The following is a 20732-nucleotide window of genomic DNA, read 5'->3' on the forward strand; positions in this document are numbered from 1 at the left end:
AAAGATGAAGTACTTTGAAACATATTATTTTTCTAGTTTCATTTAGCCTCAAAGACCATGCAGAGAGATAAGGTTTCTCATGTCCTTTAATATTATCTGAAGTGCCATTATTCCAGAGTCCTGTTCACACAGCAGGAGTTAGGAGAACACGCTGACTTTTTGATTTGTATGGTTCGATTTTATGAATCACGACCACTTTCCATGCAGATATTTAAGAAATTAGAGCTCTGTAACAGTGCTGGAGGGCTCAGAAATGTTCAGTGTCTGAAAGATTCAGTCCTTCAAAGGAATAGCGTGCATTTTATCAAAAAAAGGCACTCCATTTGTTTTACAGTTCTCAAATATCTGTCTTCTTTTCTTTCAGGGAAACCAGTCATGATTGTAATAGAATACATGGAGAATGGGGCCTTAGATGCATTTCTTAGGGTAAGTACCAAAATGAAAACATATATAAACATATTGAAAGTGACATATATTATATATTGACACATTTAAAAATATGTCTTACACCTGTGGGCATGTATATATATACATGCATATATAATAAAATATAATAAAAATTATTATTATTATTATTAATAATAATAATAATAATAATAATTTATTGTATTCCATTAGATAGAATTTAAATGGTTTTCAGGTTGAAATGGAGTTTTGACAAATACGAGCAGATTTTCTATGTTATTTCAGCAAAACCAGATCAGAAGTGAGAGGATCAGACAGGATCTTGTGGGGATATTGTAGGAATTTATGTGATTTAGTGTGGCATAGACATGGTGGGTTTTAATACAGCCACCAGTTGAAATTAAAACCACTGATACCTGTAACCTAATTTCTGCCTTTTGAGAGCAGAATTTTACTGTCTCAGCATGGTGGAAATCAGCATAAAAGAATCCCTAAATGAATTATGATTCTGTTTAAGAGATGAAAAAAGGAAAAAAATGCAAATTCAGATCAATTTAGTGGTTTTTAAGTGTGTTCTGAACTCGTCAGTTCTGACTCCTTACCAGGTGTGCATGTCAGTGTGAGACGATATTGTAAACACTCTGTAGAGAACAGATTTTTTTTTTTTAATGAATTCCAAGCTCCAATGAATGAAAATTATCAGTAGCTAGGGTTACAAAAAGGAGATAGTTCTTATTTTCTTGATACAAATAATTATTCTGATAGATGAAGAGCGTAGAAGCAACTTCTAAGAATGTTAGGAAATCTTCAGTACATATTCTCTCTTAGAAGTGACTTGCCATGAGTTAGCAAGAAATATACAGTGGTTAGCAAGTTTTGTTACTATCAGTACTTTATTACTCACACATTTCTTAACTGAATGCTTTATGTCTGAAGAAAGTGTGTGTGAAGTGAGTTTCTTCGCTATGTGAGGAGTAAATAAGTGGAAAGCCAAAGTCGTAAAACTAATTCTTCTTTCTCCTCTCAGCTATACTAACAAGAATTGCTGCTGTTTTCTTCCCACCAGAAACATGATGGGCAATTTACTGTCATTCAGCTAGTGGGAATGTTGAGAGGAATTGCTGCTGGAATGAGATATTTGGCCGATATGGGATATGTACACAGGGATCTTGCAGCACGCAATATTCTTGTCAACAGCAACCTTGTTTGTAAAGTATCAGACTTTGGCCTTTCCAGAGTTATAGAAGATGATCCAGAGGCTGTCTACACTACAACCGTAAGATAAATCAATGGATTTTAATAGTTTTGAAATATGGTTATTTAGAAGAAGTGTATCTTCTGGAGAGTATAGATAAGAGAAATACTTTAATTGTTGGGGGGGGTTTAACCAGTCAAAAGAAAATCTGCAGAAATCTGTCTCTAATTAGGAGATATTATTTTTGTAAGAACATACATTTTTATTTGAAAAATTCTAATAAGTTTGTACGGTATCTTCATTATTCCATTCCTTATAATTTTCTGATTGAACAAATAAGGAAGTTTTACCCACAAAAATTTTAAACATCTCATTTACTGTGAGTCAATTAAAATATTTTTTTGCCTATTACTATTTTTCAGGCAAGATTTTATCTCACCGAAGGGTTGACTAGCCTGAGGCTAGTCTGTGACAAATCTCAATTCTTATATTTTCACTTGCTTTTGGGTGGGACACTTCTTAAATATGCATTCATTAGTCACACTGTGCTCTTTATTCTTTTGTTGAGCCAGTTCTACTTTCCCCACCCATGGGGCCTCCCTGTACCTATTTTCCCATGCTGAGGGAAGGAGGGCCCCCTGGAATCTGCTCCGACAGGCACAGAGATCCAGGAAACCGCAACGGTGTTCACAGCTGTCACTCCTGCCATTGGGCTCTAAGTGGGATCCTGGTTTAAAAATGTCAGACCAAGATTTCAGAGGAACATAAGACAAGGCAATGGGATTTATATGCACAGGTTGGGATTCCCCTCACTTAGCTTCAGCCAGCCAGGAGTTAAATGGCTAGTGTAAATCAGACATCTAAGCTGCCCTTTAAAATCAGTGGAAGGATAAGCACTTCGAGAGAAATTAGCCTATACAGGTATCTAAGTATCTATGTTCCAAGTATTTTAAGTTACTAAACTTCCTTAGGCACCTTTGAAAATTCTGCAATTGGTCAACCATAGCAGATCGTGTAAGTGCTGCTCTTAAGGTTGATGGAAGTAATCATAAATGCATTCTGTGGAAGATGATATGAAAATTCTGTGGGTGAAAAAGAGAACTTTCTTCCTTTTTTTTTTTTTTTCATAGGGTGGAAAAATTCCAGTGAGATGGACAGCTCCAGAGGCCATTCAGTACCGCAAATTTACATCAGCCAGTGATGCGTGGAGTTATGGAATAGTTATGTGGGAAGTAATGTCTTATGGAGAACGGCCTTACTGGGACATGTCAAATCAAGATGTAGGTTTGTCTGTTTGTGAGTGTGCATGTGTGTTACAAAAACTACATAATGTAAACACATATATATGTATTTCACTATAAATGTATGAAATGTTGGTTTAGAAATGACATTTATCACAGTACTGTGTGGTTGTCACAAAATGAAAAAGTTACAGAGCTTTCACTTTTTACCGAAATCAATTTTTTTTTTTTTTTTTGCCACATGGATATTGTAGGTTTTTGTCCTAAGTATCAATTAAAACTGGAACATCAAAAGTAGTAATATGGGCTCTTCACTTTACTATGCTTAAGCATGGAAAGAATTAATTTTTTTCCAATAAAAAATAATTCTGAGGTTTCTGACCTTAGAGCAATGATTAATCATTTGAAAAAAGTTGTTAAAAGTCTGAGTGGCAGTTAATGACCTACTTTGGCTTTTTCAAGTTAATTATGCTGATTTAACAGTACCCTTGTTTGCATAAAATATGATCTAGAGCAACAGGTCAGCAGTAATAGAACAGATGGGTGTTAATCTTGACTTCTGACAGGAGTATCTATTAATAAGGAAATTACACAAGAAAAAGCCATACAGGTGTGAAAGATGTCAGAAAGAGTCTCATTTCAAGTTCTTCAGGTGGGGGCTTGAGTGGGTTTTTTAATTGTTATTTTAATTTTTGATTGAATGATCAACATCAAAGTTGAAAAAAAAAAAGATAAAAGTGTAGATGATGAGTCAGTTTGGCACAGTGCAAAGTTGTTAATATTTGACAGGTCTCAGTGTCAAAGATTTCATGGACTGTCAAAATATGGGCAAACAAGTCCTTGGGGCAGAGAAAGAGAAATATTTACATTCCCCAGACACCCAGTAGAGTTTCATTTCTTTTGACACCTTCCTTCTGTACTAGATTCAAACATAAAAGAAGTCTGACAGGAATATAAGATGCCTCAAAGGCAAACCTTACCTATCTTTCAAGGAAGAATAAGGAAAAACTTTAAAGTAGAGGAGAAATTTTGATATCTTTATGCGTCTTACTAGATTTTGAGAAGTATTTCTTCTGTTGAGAACTGCATGTAAAGCACATGAGTGAGCCTCTTTCAAAAAATATCTGATTGCCACTTCTTACAATTTTATCCCTTTTTAGCATCTTTCATGATAATCTTCAATAGCACATAGTTAAAAGATGCATCAATTGCTTGGTAAAACAATTCCAAATATTCCTGTATGTTGTGATCTTTGGGCATGTTCTCCCATACTATATACACATCCTACCAATCCCATAGATAATCTATGATGCAAAAATTTAGATTCACCTAATGATTTGTTATTTATTCTCCTTCAAAGTCATGAGTTGGAGTATTTAATGGTAATAAAAAATTCTAGATGTGTTGTTCTAATTTTGCACTTAGTTTATGTATTTTAGGTGTATCATTTTGCCTAAAAGTGAATGTGGGTATAGTCATAGAGCAGACCAGATCTCCTAAATAATAGGCCTCCCTGACTTTGGATATTTAGATAGCATTTCTTTAATTCTGCCCTTCCTCCTTTAAGTCTTTACTTCAGGCTGATGAAGGATACATATTTGCATTGTGGACTCTTTTCAAGCAAGACCCTCCTTTTAGCAATGACCTGGAGCTAGGGTGCACGGAAAGAAAAGTCATCCTACAAACTCCCTGCTGAGCACAGATGGTAGACATTGTTCCAACTTCCCTGAGCAGTGGGCTCTCCTCAGCTTCACCCTTTCTAGCAACAGTAGCCCTCAAACCCCCATTCCCCTATTAGACTGCTGATGTTCTTGGTCTCATTTTGTTTCTGACCCCAGTGCAGATTAGTTCTTCAGGAAAGGGCATGGCTATACTTCTGGATTTCTTACCATTATAATAATCATTTATTTGTATTATTATTATATGACCATAGTCAGAGTTCCAACATTACATTGCCCAGTTACCCATATTTAATACTTCCTTGTTGGCATCTAGTATATAAAGGGAACAGACCTGATCCTCTTCTATGCTGCTTTACATCCTCAGATAGCCTGGTTTTGATAAAAGCATAATCTTAACAGTATACCCTTTTACTCTTTTTGCAGCAAAAGCAGAATTTCAAAAACTAATTGTGGGAAGTATAGATGATATAAATCAATTCTATTAGTAAGAATTCCAGCTGTTTTCTCTTTGTAGATTTGCTTATTAAAAAAACCCAAAATATACTGCATCTATTTCTTTTTCTTTGAGTACTGAACCCTACCTCCTCCTTTCTTAGCAGAGTGGACCCTTGTCATACTTTACTTATCAATATTTTAGAATATTTTTTCAATGTTTTGAATATTCCCAGCAATTCCATCCATCTCTAGCTGATTCATTGTTTTATATTTTCCTGGTTTCACCCTTCTTGCTCAGAATACACATCAGAGAAACTATTTCTGAAGTATCACCAAAGCCTTTCTAAAACAGTATCATCATCTTTATTCACAGTTCTCTTCAGGTTTCTCTGCAGTTCGTAGTGAATGGGGAAAACTCCTGTTGTGATCCCTTCATTCATGTTTTCACTCTCCCTTACATTCTTGGATATAGTCTTATGTAGATGGTTTGCCAGTTCTAACGATATTATTTTGGTGGTTGCACTGTTGTTTCTGACACCTACTTTTTCATTTCTCACTGATGATCTCTGCCCTCTGACATCTTAAGCAACTACTACTTCTTTTGTGGTAAATCCTACGTAGCATGCTCAAAGTGTTTAATACCTTTTGCCATTTAGAGGGTCAGAGATTTCTGTATTACTTTTCACAGCACAACAATTGTCCTGTACACGCTGTAAATTATTTTTCATTTTCATTCCACTACTACTTCTAAGCTTAAGGAGCTGTCCTTTTCTTTTTCCTCTTAATATGACTCTAAAGGATCTTACATCTTACTTTTAATGCTTTCTTTACTATATAGCTCTATTCTTCCAATTTTCCTGTTCTTCTGCAGAAAACCTCTCTCCGCACCCTCTCTGACAGACAACTTCAATGTTTGTAAAAGGTCACTGCACTCATTCTTCAAGGTGTGGATGTTTCTGCAGGAATTTAATATTTCTCAGTCATTTTTGAGCTGTAGGACAGTACTGTCATTCTAAATGTTCAGACAAAAAGCTGAGGCCTAGGGAGATGAGGCAACTTCCCTGAGGTCAGAAGGACATTCTGTGACACAAAACTGCAGTCAGTGCCCTACCACTGGGCTATGCCTTCTCTTTTCACAAAATTTCTTTTATGCAAAAGGTTTTGATACAAAACCTGACTGGATTTCAGCCAGCTTTTCGAAGGTCATTCTGTGTTGCCTGCAGTTCTGTCTACTTTGCAGTCTACTATTTTTACGTTTTCTCACAAAACCTACAGAATATTTTCTTTCTGAGGTTATTATTTTTACTAAAACCTGGATATTCACCAACTTTGTTTATCATACCAGATCTACTTCCCAGAACTATATCTAGATCAGCTTCGGATCTTGTTTTCTATGTAAAATGAGGGAGAAAACAGTCCTATGCACTCCCCTTCAGGAACAAGCACCCTTCCTTAGCAATTCTGATGCTGCTGTGTCAGTCAATGTCAGTATACTTGAAATCCCCCATGAACAGTGTTTTAGCCCTTTTTCACTTGCTTTTCTTATCTGCCTTGCTTCCTGATGTGCTTTTTTTATTCTGCCCTCAAGGTTTAGAGCAGTTTGCTGTGATTTTGCTTCATCCATTTTTATTTTTTTACTTAAATCCAAATGGACTTGGCTAAGGAAGTCAACGGGTGGGTGTAATTCTTAGTTCAGACGTTTATGCTGTCCTTTGATCATGTCATCATCTAGCAGCATCTCTTATTAAATCTAACTCTCTGTGATATATTAAAATAGCATTTACCCAGGTCTTGCTCTCTCACATGGAACAGTTCTGCTGCTTTGTCATTAATATAACATGGCTAGACATAGAATACAACTTTTTTCCCTAACAATTTCTATCTGCTAAACATTTTTCTTGGATCCTTTTATAATATCTTCAGGCTTCTTGTATTTTGTATGTGCATGCACAGATATCCATCCATTTAAAAGTCAGTTGCTTCTACCACACACTCTTTCGTAAAAACCTTGGGGCTAGTAATAATGCTTTCTGAAATAACTCCATTTATCAATCTATCTGTTGCTCCCTTGGTGAATTTAATTGTTGTTCCCCGCTACTCACTTGTCTAGGTAATATAGCTATGTTCTGCAGATATAGAACGGTATGCTTAATGAGCCCAAAGATAAAGCTGGGGAAATTATTTGAAAACCTGAAAGCTAGTGTCAAAACAACAGACTTATATTTTTACAACCCCAATGGCAAATTTTAGTTTATTGATTTTTTTAAAATTATTTTGTTTTATTTTTTTATCTAATTTTTATTTTTTCTTAGAAATTTGAACTGGGTAGAAATACATATTCTTTAAATTACTGTTGATGAAAAGTGATTAACTATGTTGGCTACTAGGTTATAAAAGCAATCGAAGAAGGCTATCGTTTGCCAGCACCCATGGATTGCCCAGCAGGACTGCACCAGCTGATGCTGGATTGTTGGCAGAAGGAACGCGGTGAAAGGCCAAAGTTTGAGCAGATAGTTGGCATTCTGGACAAAATGATTAGAAATCCAAACAGCTTGAAAACCCCACTGGGAACCTGTAGCAGGTAAGGAAAAAGCTTTGGTGTGTGTTCTTATGACAGTGCACATGGCCGGGCTCTGGATGTTCTGCTTGGTGGCTGGTTCCAGTTCACACTTACTTCATCTGTCTTTCAGTTCCTCCTTCTTTCTGTTCCCTGTTCTTCTCTTCCCTCATTTGCCCTTCTTTTTTACCATGCTAAACAAAGCAAAAAAAAAAAAAAAAAAAAAAAAAAAAAGGACTTTCGTATAAAAATAAAACAACCAAAATAAAGTAAGTATTGTGGAACTAACACATTTCTCAGTAAACTACTGCCTGCTCCTCACTCTTTCTGCACTCTCACCACCAGTCTATGTTTTCCTTGTTTCTTAAAACCATAAAGTCTGGAGGGCAAGGATCATTGTCTATTGTAGTTTTATAAGATGCATCCCTTGCCGTAGGAACTGCTACAGTAGAAATAGTAATTAACAATACTCATGCTTGGCCAATGTACCTTGACATGCTACACTCTAGATTTTTATCTTTCATTTTCTGGCTTTTAACTCCTTTCAGTGATTGCATCTCATTGTATTTCATGATGTAGTTTTTAATGGCTTCTTCATAAATTTCAGGTGAATTATTTAATCATGGTAATCTTTTGATCTGCTAGCTAGACCACTGTACTAGGGAATCAACTGGCCTGTGTTCTGCTCCTGATTCTTCTACTGGCTGATTTGCTGTATGACCTTAAGACTTTGTGTCTCTGCTCTTCCCTTGTCTTTGTTTTGTCCCATCCAATTGAAAAATGGGAATAGCTACTACTATATTTTCTAAGATGCATAAAAGAATAGCATCTTTATTTTACTCAGCAACATAGAGACAGCTGCTGTCATGCTAGGTAATAAGGTCGATTTTCTGTTGGTAACAGTAGTCCATTAGGCTGATTTTGCTCACTCTGACCTTTCATCTTTTTTGTCAATAAGCTTAAGAAGTACATATTGTGAGCTACAGAGCAGTCAAGAGCTATTCACAGAATAATCTAAACTGTGTATAAAGGCCTATAACTTTCTACTCTTGACATTTTTAATACCCAAAACTTATTTGACTCTCACCTTGCTAAATACTCCCTGATGTTTTACTCTCTTTGGAAACAACTTACTTTCCTTTTTCCTTCTCCATAGACCAATTAGCCCTCTTCTGGACCAGAACACTCCCGATTTTACCACTTTCTGCTCCGTAGGCGAATGGTTACAAGCTATTAAGATGGAAAGATATAAGGATAATTTCACAGCAGCAGGCTACAACTCTCTTGAATCAGTTGCCAGGATGACTATTGAGTAAGTTAGTACTGGGCATGTTTAACTTGCATTTAGGGAATTTCTAGGTACAATAATACACAATGTTCAACTCCAAAACTTTACCCTGAGTACAAACATGGTACTTGGGGTCAAACCAGCCATTTTAGCAGCTGATGATGTTGTATTACAGCATCTCATGAAAGGGCAAGTACCCTGCTACCTCTGTGTGGCATCACTTTTTTCCCTGCTTTTCAGACCAATTGAAATAACACCAAGGGACTAGAATTTGAGGGAGAATGTGGCCCCTTCCAAAGTATGTATGTGTAGGAAAATAACCACTTTGCCTCCACCACCTAATTGGTACCTTTTCCCCAATGTGTTCTAGGAAGATGTGGAATTTTCTTCTAATTGGCTGGGGGCTGTCTGTGTCCTGCAAAACAGGACTTTGCATCAGGATAAGTCTGTAGAAGCAAAACAATTTTCTGAAGGCAAACATGGCCTGTATCAGTACTGTCATCTTAAAACAGGTCTTCTTGACACCCTGCAAACAACTTCCTTGTCCTGGTGGTTGCCAAACACATGTAATTCCTCTTAGAGAGCCGTGGGTTTCTAAACAAGTTTCTAACCCAATATTGTCAAGATTTCAACCCTATTCTTATCTGCCTGGTGTCACTAGGGGTTTCAGCCTATAACTTGGGACCTGTCATCAGAGTCCACAAGCTTTCAGTATTAGTAGGAGCGGAGTTGAAACTGTTGCTCCTCATTCATTTGCATGATGGGTATGTGTCAATATGTGAAGGCATCTAGGCATCTCTTTAAGAAACAGACTATGATCCCCAAAATCTTGTATTTATACATAACTTTGTCCTGAAAACCACCCGAAGTATTTTACGAGAGGAGTGTCTTTGTCTTCGGGCGCCCTTAAAAGCTACACAAAAAGGTTATCTTAACATAAAACCTACTGACCTCCTTCTCAGATGTGGAGACCCACACAGTGTAATTACATGACACTTGTCATGTAATTGCACTCGTGGCTGAGAGGTGGAACAGTGCCTGTATGAACTTCCCAGTGCTGAGCTAAGGTTACGGCGTAGCTTCCATGTCAGAACCCAATGTAGTCCAAACCACTGCGTAGCTTTGACTCACAGCTGAATACCATACAATAGCAGTCTAAGTTGAAAAATTAACAATGTACGCATTTATCTTCCCCAGGGATGTGATGAGTTTAGGGATCACGTTGGTTGGTCATCAAAAGAAAATCATGAGCAGCATTCAGACTATGAGAGCACAAATGCTACATTTACACGGCACTGGCATCCAAGTGTGATAGACATTTCTCCCTTATGAGGGAGGTGACAGACTGAGAGAACAGCACTGGCCTTCAGTATATATGAAGTGCTGCTAGAAGACACTTGATTTCCTGGGTCCTTCCTGCAGTGAATAGAAGAGCTACAAGAAGCACCTACAGACTTGAACTCCTAAGTGCCACCAGAATTTATGAAAAGGGAATTAGCATCCACCAGTGGTGGCAAGGAAAACAGCAGTGACAATAAACAAAGTACTACCTGAATAAACATACAAACACCTTGAGCTCTCTAACCTCCTTTTTATCTAATAGACTTTTTAAATGTACATAAAAAATTTAAAAAAGAATATATTTGTCAGATAAAATCATGATATTATTGTTGAATTCAACAAAATATTTTCCTTAAATCTGTGATTTCTGAATCTTTTTTTAATCATTTGTGTTTATTCTTCATAAAGACTTTCTTTTAGTATGATGTTTATATATTTGGACCTTTTCAGTGCTAATTCAATGACACATTACTACACTGGGTACCTCTGAAGGATTATTTGAGTTCCTAGAGATTTAAGAAGCATGACCAAGCAATGTATATCTATCTGAACTTTGGTATCCCTTTGTGCCATTTCCTTTTGTTAAATCAACACCGTATCGACATGGGTAGCTAATTGGCAGGGAGTCAGGAAAATGCAAGTTGCCAAGAGCTCTGATATTTTTTAAAGAATTTTTTAAGGTTATACATATGCTATCTTTTAAAAGAAAATAAAAGAGAAAAAAAATGTAAAGAAGAAGAAAAGCAATAATGACCCCTAAGTAGTTCTAGGCACTTTTAGCAAATTGTTTGCAAGATGATTTTAATGGACTAGAGTTAAACTAAGATTTATTCTGAGATGTAGATCTACAACTGTAAACCTGCTGAGACACAGCATTGAATGGACAAGTGATTGTAGGAGTGTCTCAGAGTACGGGTGCAGTTCTCCAGTGTTACCTAAACCATTTAATCTGAGCACATCACAATTTTTTTCAGTACTCCGCATTAGCAAATCCAAGAGAAATAGCTGGTGTATATTTTCTATGAGTTTAAGCCGTATGCAGTCCAGCTGTCAGAATAAGGACATAGCTTTTATATAGAACTGTAGAGCATGAGACAAGGGGCAGTTCAAAATTTTCAATTTTTTTACGAGCTTTTGCTGCTCTGAACGAACATGTGTGTGCGTGGTCACACAGACACAACAGTCATTCATCAGGAACAGAGATGCAAAGGGTAGTTGCTCAATGGAATAACTTTTTACACCATTTAATTATATATAATTTTTCTTTGATTAAAATATTTAATTACCATAAGCAATAATGAAGAGTCTTTACAGATATTGCAAGAATGTATATGAACCAGAGAGAAATGCTTTAAAAAAAAAATCTGAAAATTGTGAACTACCCCAGCAATGAAATGCTGTACTTCCAAAGAGAATTGGGCTGCTTCTATTGATTTTGATAGAGAAAGATCCCAGGGATCAGTCATAAATTGGTCTGGTTTGATAATGTGGGCATCCACACAAAAAAAATAAAACAAAAGAAAAACCTTGTAAATGTTCCTTTGTAAAACTTGTAAATTTTATTTATACTGTCTTGTTTTGTACACACATTTATGTGTAGTGAGCTCTGAATACATTGAAAATGCACTATATTTTTCTATTTTACTTGCAGAGCATCACAAACAAACATGTATATTCAGTGCTACATAATGTGTTTTCCCACATTTAGGACCAAAGATAGTTATCAAAAACTTAAATGCATCATTTTTCCCCCTCCTTTTTTCTCCCCCTTTTTAGATCACTGTACAGTGTTATATTTGTCATTTTATTTATTTGTTTCACTAGAAAAATCAGCCTGGTTATAATAATTTTCTGTCCCCACCCACCTTTGTTTAAGAATATCTGTAAAAAGCTTTTAACTAGCATAATCCCGATACATAGACACTTCCATTTGTAATCTTTGTAATAGACTGTAAATATATTTTTGGAACTATAATGCAATGTGCATAAGGGTTATTTTTCAGTGTCCATATATGATTGTTTATACAATTCACAGCACTTTACAGTCATGCTGAGAAGCCTAATTTATTGCCTGGATTTGGGCAGAGTAAGAAAAAAGGGTGACTATTTCTTCTTTCGTATTAGATTGTCATTCAGTAGTAATGGAGTTATTTTCACGTATGCAGCTCAAGATGTTTTTTTAATATTAAATTTAATTTTCTAAAAAATCTGTAGGAGTAAGATGCAGAGTAGGCTGCATGCCCAATATTGGAATTAGTGCCTGCAAGCACTTGGCCAAGGCACTTCAAGTAGCCATTAGAACACAATTAATGCACAATTAATAAACATCCATTTTGTGTTATAACAAATGCTAGGTGCCTCACCTCTGGGGTGTGCATCTGTGGGCAGCTGGGCAAGGTGCTTGTCAGTCTTGTTTCTGTTTTAGGCACCCAGCTAAGAATTTAGAAGTCTTTCCACCTGCTTCCTTATAAATCTTGGCTACTGTTTCTAAGGGCTTGGTCATCAAAGGCACCACGCAGCAATGCTGGTATTGCTGAGAACCTATGAACCCTAAATGCAAAAGAATTGAGGCCAGGCTTCACCTTTAGGACTTGTCCAATATTCTGAAGCACGGAGGCCTCTAAGCATGCGTGGTGACTTGGGCTCACGCATGTACAAGTGAGTGCCCTAATGGTATTTCTTCCTTAATTTTCCTGGTTTGATTTAAGCCATCTTCTTTGAATAGTAAATATATTTTAGCATTCATCTATATACCTTTACTGCCTTAATGTTGCCACAGATTTTTACACATTTGAAAGTGGTAGAGTAGACCCAGAAAGCACAATCGCGATCAACCGCAATCAATCAGATAACTTATCTACATGTTCAGATCATTGCTGCAGTTTAGAGCACATGCATGTAAATGGATTTGTAACTGGTAGAGCCGCAAAATATTGACATTGGTTACAATTCCCCAGGTTTCAGAAAACACAGTCCAGGGTAAGAAAAATAAAGTGCCAGAAAAAGTTGATGTTCATGGGAGGAACTGAAGAAAAAGTTGGGTCACAGGGAGAATGAAAGGGTAAAGGATGGAAAAAATAAAAAAATCCAGTTCTGGCTTCATTTCAAAGAATTTGGACATTGTGCATTGCTAATGACAGATTATCAGGCTGTCTGTGAGACTGATCTTTCTTGACTTTATCCGTCTGCAAGCATCTAGAAGAGAGATGCCTAAAAAAAAGCAGGATGAATCTCCCTCTGGGAATGCTTATCTCCATTAGATGTAGAGGGAAGCCAGATGATTAGCTTAAATTAGGTGTCTAATATCTATATAGCTAAAGTTAGGTAAAGTGATTTCTACCCTATCTGTTATTGGCTGCTACGGTTTTCCTTGTAAGCTGAGTGTCCTAGAAAGGCAGATCCTCCACCACTGGTATATCCCAGAATGTATTTAAACTGGGCTTTATCACAGAGAGAGGTGATTTTTTATTATTATTACTCAGAGACTTGTAACAGGCCATGCTTTTTGTATGTGGATATCAATTATTGAATTTTTTTGTGATTGTTCTGAGGAAGACCTGCCTAGTAAATTATAGTTATTTAATATTTTAAATAATCAGAAATATTTGCTGACATACTGCTTTAGTCCAGAGGTTATGTGATCAGATATGATAGCCACTGTTTTGCAAAACCATGTTTATCTAAAGCCTTGTCATGTAAAATCTCCAGGAGGCAAAGATGCTTAAATGTATCTCAAATTGAATGTTGCCCTTAATATCTCAATAATTGAGCTCTGTCTGTATTATTTCCAATTTTAAATGAGGTTTTTTATATTTGTTTAAGCTTGAACTATCTGGCATCCACTGAGGGAGTTTGAAAAAATTATTTTAAATTAAATTTGCTTTTCTCCACTAATAGTAATATACGATGAATAGTTTCCACTGTTTTGAATGTTAAAAAAACTATTGCTTTAATGTGGGGGATGAAGGGGTTTTTTTTTGGTTTTTTTTGTTGTTGGTATTTTTTTACATTTATTGGTTAGTAGTTGAAATAAAATAATAATTTGTTCTTAACTTTCTAAGTAATTCATATATAGAAATTTTGAGAATGATTTAAATTCCATGACTTTTGGGTTACTGCTGAGAGAGTGATTGTGTCACTACAGCCATAATGCCAGGCAATACAGAGACACCCTGCCACAAGGGCACGGTTCAGCCAGCATTCTGTTGCCCAGTAATGGCGTGAAGCAGTCCACTGGCTGTGAGAAAAGACTGAAGGGCAACTCAGCCAAAAAATGGTCATCTCGCCTTTTAAAAGTGTGTTTGTGACACGTTAGAGCTAAAACATCCTTAATTCATTGCCTCCTTGCAAGTGGTTTAAAAATTATGTGCTCATGGTATGCATTTGGTCTTTGGTGGGTTTTGTTTGTTGGTTGGGCTGTTTCTCTTATTAGTTTTATTTTGAACAATTGACATTTGAGGTTCTCATGGGAGAGAACCAATCCCATTAAGAATGACAAATGCTGTTTTAGAAAAGTACAATACAAATTCTTGCCCAAGAACCATTCTGGCAGCAGGTGCTGCAGAGGTGTTCAGAGAGTTGGTGCTGTAATTTGCTGAGCAACTATTACACCAGGTTTTCTCCATCTTCAGGACCTGTTTGGATTGTACTTCTGATCAATTAACTGATAAATGGAAGCAGGTGATTTTTTTTTCCCCACTAACTTATAATGGACCTGCATATGGTAGATTTCAGATTTTCAGAACTACTCAAAAGTCTCACTCTAAAACAAATTTCTAGTAGAACAAGAAATCCTGGGCTCAAGCCTGTATATCTTCTCGTATTCCCTTAAGGGTTTCAAATGTAGTCAACAATTACTTTTAAACATAGATATTTATTGTTTGCATAGTACAGCCCTCTATTTACTTGGAAATATGCAGTTCTGCAATTAAAGTTCCTGCAAAAAATGGATTGGGGAGGGAATACAACAGTTTAAGGGGAAAAAAAAAAAAAAAAAAAAAAAAAAAAAAAAAAAAAAAGAATAACCTTATCCAACAAATGGTTTGTGAAACCCAAAGTATAACAGGGGCTCCCCATTTTTGTAAAACATTCCATACAGGGATTTGAAAAATATAAAGGATTAAACCATAGGCATAAAATCTGCAATATCCTGATCAAAGAGTAGTGGCAGAATGCAAGTTACTTTTGTGAGAATTTTTCCTCTGGATTTGTTTTTTTGAGACTTTTAAGTTACATTAATTGACACATGCATTTAGAGCCAAATTTCTTGGGACAGGCTAAGGGATAAAATTAGCATGTCTGTAATATCCATGAAATTCTTGGAGCACTTTCAGGGTGGGTAAGGGTTAGGCAGTTTGAAAGTGAATGGAGTGATGTGTATACCCTGTAGGTTACATTCAAGAAGATTATGAAAGGTTAGAAATTATGGATGAAAACCCTTGCTTTGGTACGTGGTGAGAAGTCAGAAGATGGGAGGGAGTGGAAAGAGAGCCATGAAGTCATTCACAGTGTCTAAGTTGTAGGGCTCCACAAGACATTGTTGGCAGGGGAGTTTAGGAGTGTGAAGATTTTTTAAGTAAAGAGGCACTGTTAATATAATATACCTAATAATGTAATGTGTAGTGGTTTCAGTACCCTGAGTTTTCCTCAGGCCAGATTGGAATTTGTCAAAGAGACTAAATAGAGACAGATGGGAAAGCAACTGGTAATACACAACTCATTCAAGCAAACTTGAAATTGAGACATGAAAGGAGTATTTTACAATACAAGCCTGAAAATAAGACATGAACTATGATGATATTTACTCTCAGATAATTTTAGAGTAGTTCTTTAAGTCTTGTATAATGATAGCAAATTTTGGCACTTATACCATACAAATTGGGTGAAATAAATGTCTAATTAGATTGACCAAAAAAGAAGCACAAGTTAAAAAATAACTGATGTCTTGATAGACTATGAAAAAAGATGTGATGCAGCCAGGCGAAACTTGTGTAGCCAGCCAAATGAATCTTGGACAGAACAAGACATTATGCCCGGTGCCAGAAGAGCTAAATCTGGAATAGAAAATCTATTCATCCATGGACCAAGGCTTCTGCATGTAATTGAACCAAATAGCCAATTGTAGAACTGTGTTGCTATTAGTAATTAATAATTAAAAACTACAACTTAGAGGTCATCTGATGAGTCATAACATGGCTAACACTGAAATACACACCCAGTGCTTTGAGCCATAACTATGCCCAAAGATTTGTGTGCTACTGGTGTCTGAGTTCCATAACTGAGTATGTCAAGTCATTTAAAAACTGGAGACATTATAGCCCCAAGTCCATAACTAAAGCCTTCCTCTTTTGAGCCAAAACAAAACAGAAGGAATGATGTCTGTAGGATCAATCAAGTGCAGTAGAAATTATCTTGTGATTATATTGCCCAGAGATATAGAGTCTCCCTCACTGGAGATATTCAAGAACCATCTGGGCACAATCCTGTTCCATGTGCTCTAGGACAGCCCTGCTTGAGCAGTGAGGTTGGACCAGATGACCCAGTGTGGTCCCTTCCAGCCTGACCCATTCTGTGATTCTGTCATTAGAGTTATGAAGAAAACCATGAATTTACATTGAGGAACAAGCTTCCTGATCCAAAGATACTGTCTCATTGAGAAGAAAAATCATCCATTATTTTTACTCAAACATTCAAACCTGGCTTGCAAGAGGCTAGATTGAAGATAGATAGATAGATAGATAGATAGATAGATAGATAGATAGATAGATAGATAGACTGATAGAATGTATTCCTATTGATTCCTCTCATTTCATGTCTGTAGAAACATTACTCAGGCAATTTCTTGACTGTTGTTCAACCTGTGTTACTATGCCAACTTACACTGGCTTCCTGAAGGTCTGCATGTCCATTTTTAACATGTCTGCTGTAAAATGTTTTAATTTCCTTTTCTCAGGGACAAACAGCCTATGCCAAGAATACATGCATAGCTTAACAGCAAGAAGGTGCAGGAATCTCAGATTTGTTCTCTCCAGCATGTTCTTTACAGTCATAGTCATAAATTAAAAGTGTTATTCCCCTGATGTTTCACATAGTACATTGCATGAGAAATCTGATTTGCCTGGAAGAAACTTAGTAACATCACCCAGATACCTCCTGAAGGCCACTCAGAAATGGCATTTTTAAAGTGATTAGGTGATTAGGAGTTTGTTCAGAAAGTGAAAGAGTTGCAGAGCTCTAGCCCTCAGGCCATTGCATTCCAAGTCTCTCTCCTGGTTTGTTTACAGGAGTAGCCTGAAAGTCATCCCTTATATTAATCTATACAAAATAGCAGTGCTGGAGAAAAAGAGAGACTTAGGTTCAAATCCAGGCCAATATACCTACCTGAAGAAATTGGGCCATCAAGGCACTGAGAGGTATTCTTAATGAGGATTCTCCTTTAATGTTACTGGGCTTTAACCACATAGTGCTGTGGAGAAGTGATTCATTGCTGTTGCGGAGGGAAAGGCTGCTCTTTACTACATAGCTTCAGTTCATCCACTGCCAAAGGCAGGAATCGGGGCAGGGAAGGAAAGAAAAAACAGCTTTCAGGCATTTCTTCGTAGCGCTCTTTTCAAGAGAAATAATTGTCTCAATGCCTACATTACCTAAATTTGTGCAAGAGGAGAATCCTCTTTTATGCCTTCTATTTGCTGGCAAAAGCATCCCAATTAGACTGTGTGCTCTTTGTTGCAAGTTTCAGTCACAAGCTGCCTCCTATCCCATGAAACTGCTTTCCTAACAACCGGGTGACTCCCAGACCATACCTTTCTTGCAGTAGTTACTTGAGTATTCCTAACGCCGAATTCCCTCTGCAGTTGTCCGTGTTTGTTTCCTTGTGCAGAGCTGCCTTTGAGGGACATTTTCCCAGCCATGAGGTAGGAAGCTATTTGCAGCACTGTGCTGTACTTCAATTTCCCCCCAGCTGACATCAGTCATTAATACTTACCTAGCAGCACCCATGCTTCCCTGTAGGGTAAGTAGAAGATGATCCTGAGGAAGGAATATCTACTACCCCAGCAACAACAAAAGCAATGTCTATTTACAACCAACAGACTATGAGTCAGGGAGACAGCTCTTAAGTACCAAAGTCATTTAGCGTGGGTAAAAACAAATCAAAGCAAACCAGAAAAAGAAGTGTGTTTAAAGAGGGGGGAATTGTTGAATACAGAAGAGCAGAATGTAAGGCTTACATGGACTGCCCAGTTAACACCAGTGTTACAAGCTAATGGAATGTATTTAAAATAATGTCAAAATCTTTTTGTTGGCAGTGCAATCTAAGCGGGAGCTGAATGGCAGAAAAACAAAAAACAAAAAAAGCCAAAAAACCCAAAAAAAACCCCCAAAAAACAAAAACAAACAAACAAACAAACAAAAAACCAAACAAAAAAAACCCAACCCATATGGTGAAGGGATTATATCAGGAAAGCAGGAGAAAAGAGTTACGTTTTGTGATTTTACACTCGTCATAATGAATGAGGGGGAAGTCTCTTCACATTCATTTGTACTGTTACAAATACTTCTTTGGGATTTTATGACATTAATATAGCTGGATTGTTGAAAATCACATGAAAACTGACACTTGAATATGTCATCTGCTTCTGAATTATTTGCTGAAAAAGCCAGAAAATATACCTTAGAAATAGTACCTGCTTTCACTATAGCAAAGTATAATAATTATTATTTAAAAGGGAAGAAAAATCTCTATAAAGTAAGACTTTAAAGTAGCTAATACCATTTTTACACCTGTATATTTGTAATAGAATTGTGCAAAGCTAAATTTATCTCTTTTTTTTAACATCAGATGCTGTCAAATTATTTAAATTTAAGATTATGTATATGTATATATGTCTCAATCATAATGCTTTCGGAAGTGGTTGCACGATATTTAAGGCTGAATTTTCAGATCTAAGTTAAAAGACCTTCACTTTGGCTACCACAGAAACAGAAGCCAGATATCTTAGCAAAGACTTACGTTTGTGCAAAATGTGTCATTGAACCATTGCAGCATACTTTTGCAAAACAGTATATTGTATTTGGTAGTGCTTAGACCATAAGTTCTATTGTGTTGTTGCTGTTGTTTTTAATTTAAAGCCTTTTGGTGATGGAAGTCCTTGTTAGCTAAGGTCAGTGAGCATTAGTAAGCAGATGAATATGCTGTAAATTGGTAGAAGCTGTTTGATGCAAGTAGGGAGATACCTCACAGAAATGATATCCAGCTGTTACTAGGGTCACTCTCTCCTTTTTTAGCATAAGTGCTAGAACAAGACAACAGACTGACTCCCCTCATGCTTATTGAGAGCTGAATCATGGCTATCCATGGTTTAGGATGCTGATGGGTGGACATGTAAGACCTGTCTGGCATCCTTATGGATAAAGCTCACCTTATTTTTCTGTGATTTGATGAATGGCCTACTTTTCTGGGGCTTGTGACAATGTTACATATCTCTTGGGTGAGAAAGGCATAGAAAGACTAAGACTGACTCTACAGTACTGGGCTGTGGGGAGGTATTACAAAAAGGCCAACATGATATTTTCAACCTCTCTGTGGGAAAGGAGAGACTCATATATCGGTATTCACACGTTGCCAGACATTTTGAGCTGCAGCTGCTTGCCTGGGAAAAGTTTGGTTAGGGTAAGCCTAGTCCAAAATTACCTCTTATGTTACTTCCTGCACTGTACAATCCCTTCCCTTCCTGATGCACCTTTCCTTTTCAGAAATCCCCTTCTTCCTCTGAAAATCATGCTTATGACACTTCTGGGAATGAGGAGATTGTTGTTCTCATTAAAATGGAGATTTTTCTTGGAAGACATTGAGTGGCCTTCTTTTCCCAGAAGAGCTGGTATCTCGGTCTGTAGGCACCACACTGCCATATCACTCTGATACTGCTCAACCACTAGATAAAGAGCATGTGATCTCTGATCCTTCTTGACATGCATCTCCTATTGAAAGGATAAATTTAGGGATTTAATTTCAGAGAAGGTTAGAGGCTGTGAATCCCCTTTTTACTCTTGGGATTTACTCTAGGGATACATGATGGCTCACCCAGGACACTCGGAGAGTTAGCTCTCATAGGATTTCCTTTATGTGGAAGTTACAGTATGGGTAGTATCTTTTACACGTTTTCTGTCATTATTGATTTCAGATATGGCCTTGGCGTGTACGGATAAATAAGTACTAAATCCAACCATGCAGATGTAGCAACCAAGAACTGAAGCGCTATCCTCACTACAGAAGCTTTATCTGCTCTTTCACTGGCCTTCAGTTTCTCCAAATCATTTTGGGTTTCCATCTCTTTCCAGGGAGATAGAGTGTCTAATTCAAATCTGGAATGATATGGGACAGCACGTCAGCTAAATGAACCATTGTGATAATAAGTAGCTGGGTCATAGAGATGCAAGGAAATTATCTCACTGATTTGCCATGTGTTGCACAGGGATCTTCATCTCCCATTTGTTGATGTTTCATACTTGCTAGCTTGCACCTGGGCTCTGCTCTGGTGAAACTAGTACTTAGGCAGTGAGAATTAGTGGCAGCCCATTGCAAAGCTGT

General features: G+C 37.0%; 1 protein-coding gene across 4 annotated transcripts in view; it reads left to right on the forward strand.

Annotated features, from left to right (window-relative positions):
* EPHA7 (EPH receptor A7) overlaps positions 1 to 20732 on the forward strand; it is a 167003-nt gene that overhangs the window by 140434 nt on the left and 5837 nt on the right. For 2 of the 4 annotated variants that reach the window (XM_066179536.1, XM_066179537.1), the window contains exons 12-17: positions 365 to 426; positions 1472 to 1681; positions 2731 to 2880; positions 7346 to 7539; positions 8672 to 8827; positions 10001 to 15168. In XM_066179536.1, the coding sequence (XP_066035633.1) occupies positions 365 to 426; positions 1472 to 1681; positions 2731 to 2880; positions 7346 to 7539; positions 8672 to 8827; positions 10001 to 10115 (887 nt within the window). In that variant the 3' untranslated portion in view covers positions 10116 to 15168. Of the gene's footprint in view, positions 1 to 364; positions 427 to 1471; positions 1682 to 2730; positions 2881 to 7345; positions 7540 to 8671; positions 8828 to 10000; positions 15169 to 20732 lie in introns of those variants that run through there. The other 2 variants (XM_066179541.1, XM_066179539.1) reach the window with 2 other exon arrangements.

This window comes from Chamaea fasciata, unplaced genomic scaffold, assembly GCF_029207755.1.
Source record: "Chamaea fasciata isolate MVZ Bird 193981 ecotype frontalis unplaced genomic scaffold, bChaFas1.0.hap1 SCAF_3, whole genome shotgun sequence".
Classification (NCBI taxonomy): domain Eukaryota; kingdom Metazoa; phylum Chordata; class Aves; order Passeriformes; family Sylviidae; genus Chamaea; species Chamaea fasciata.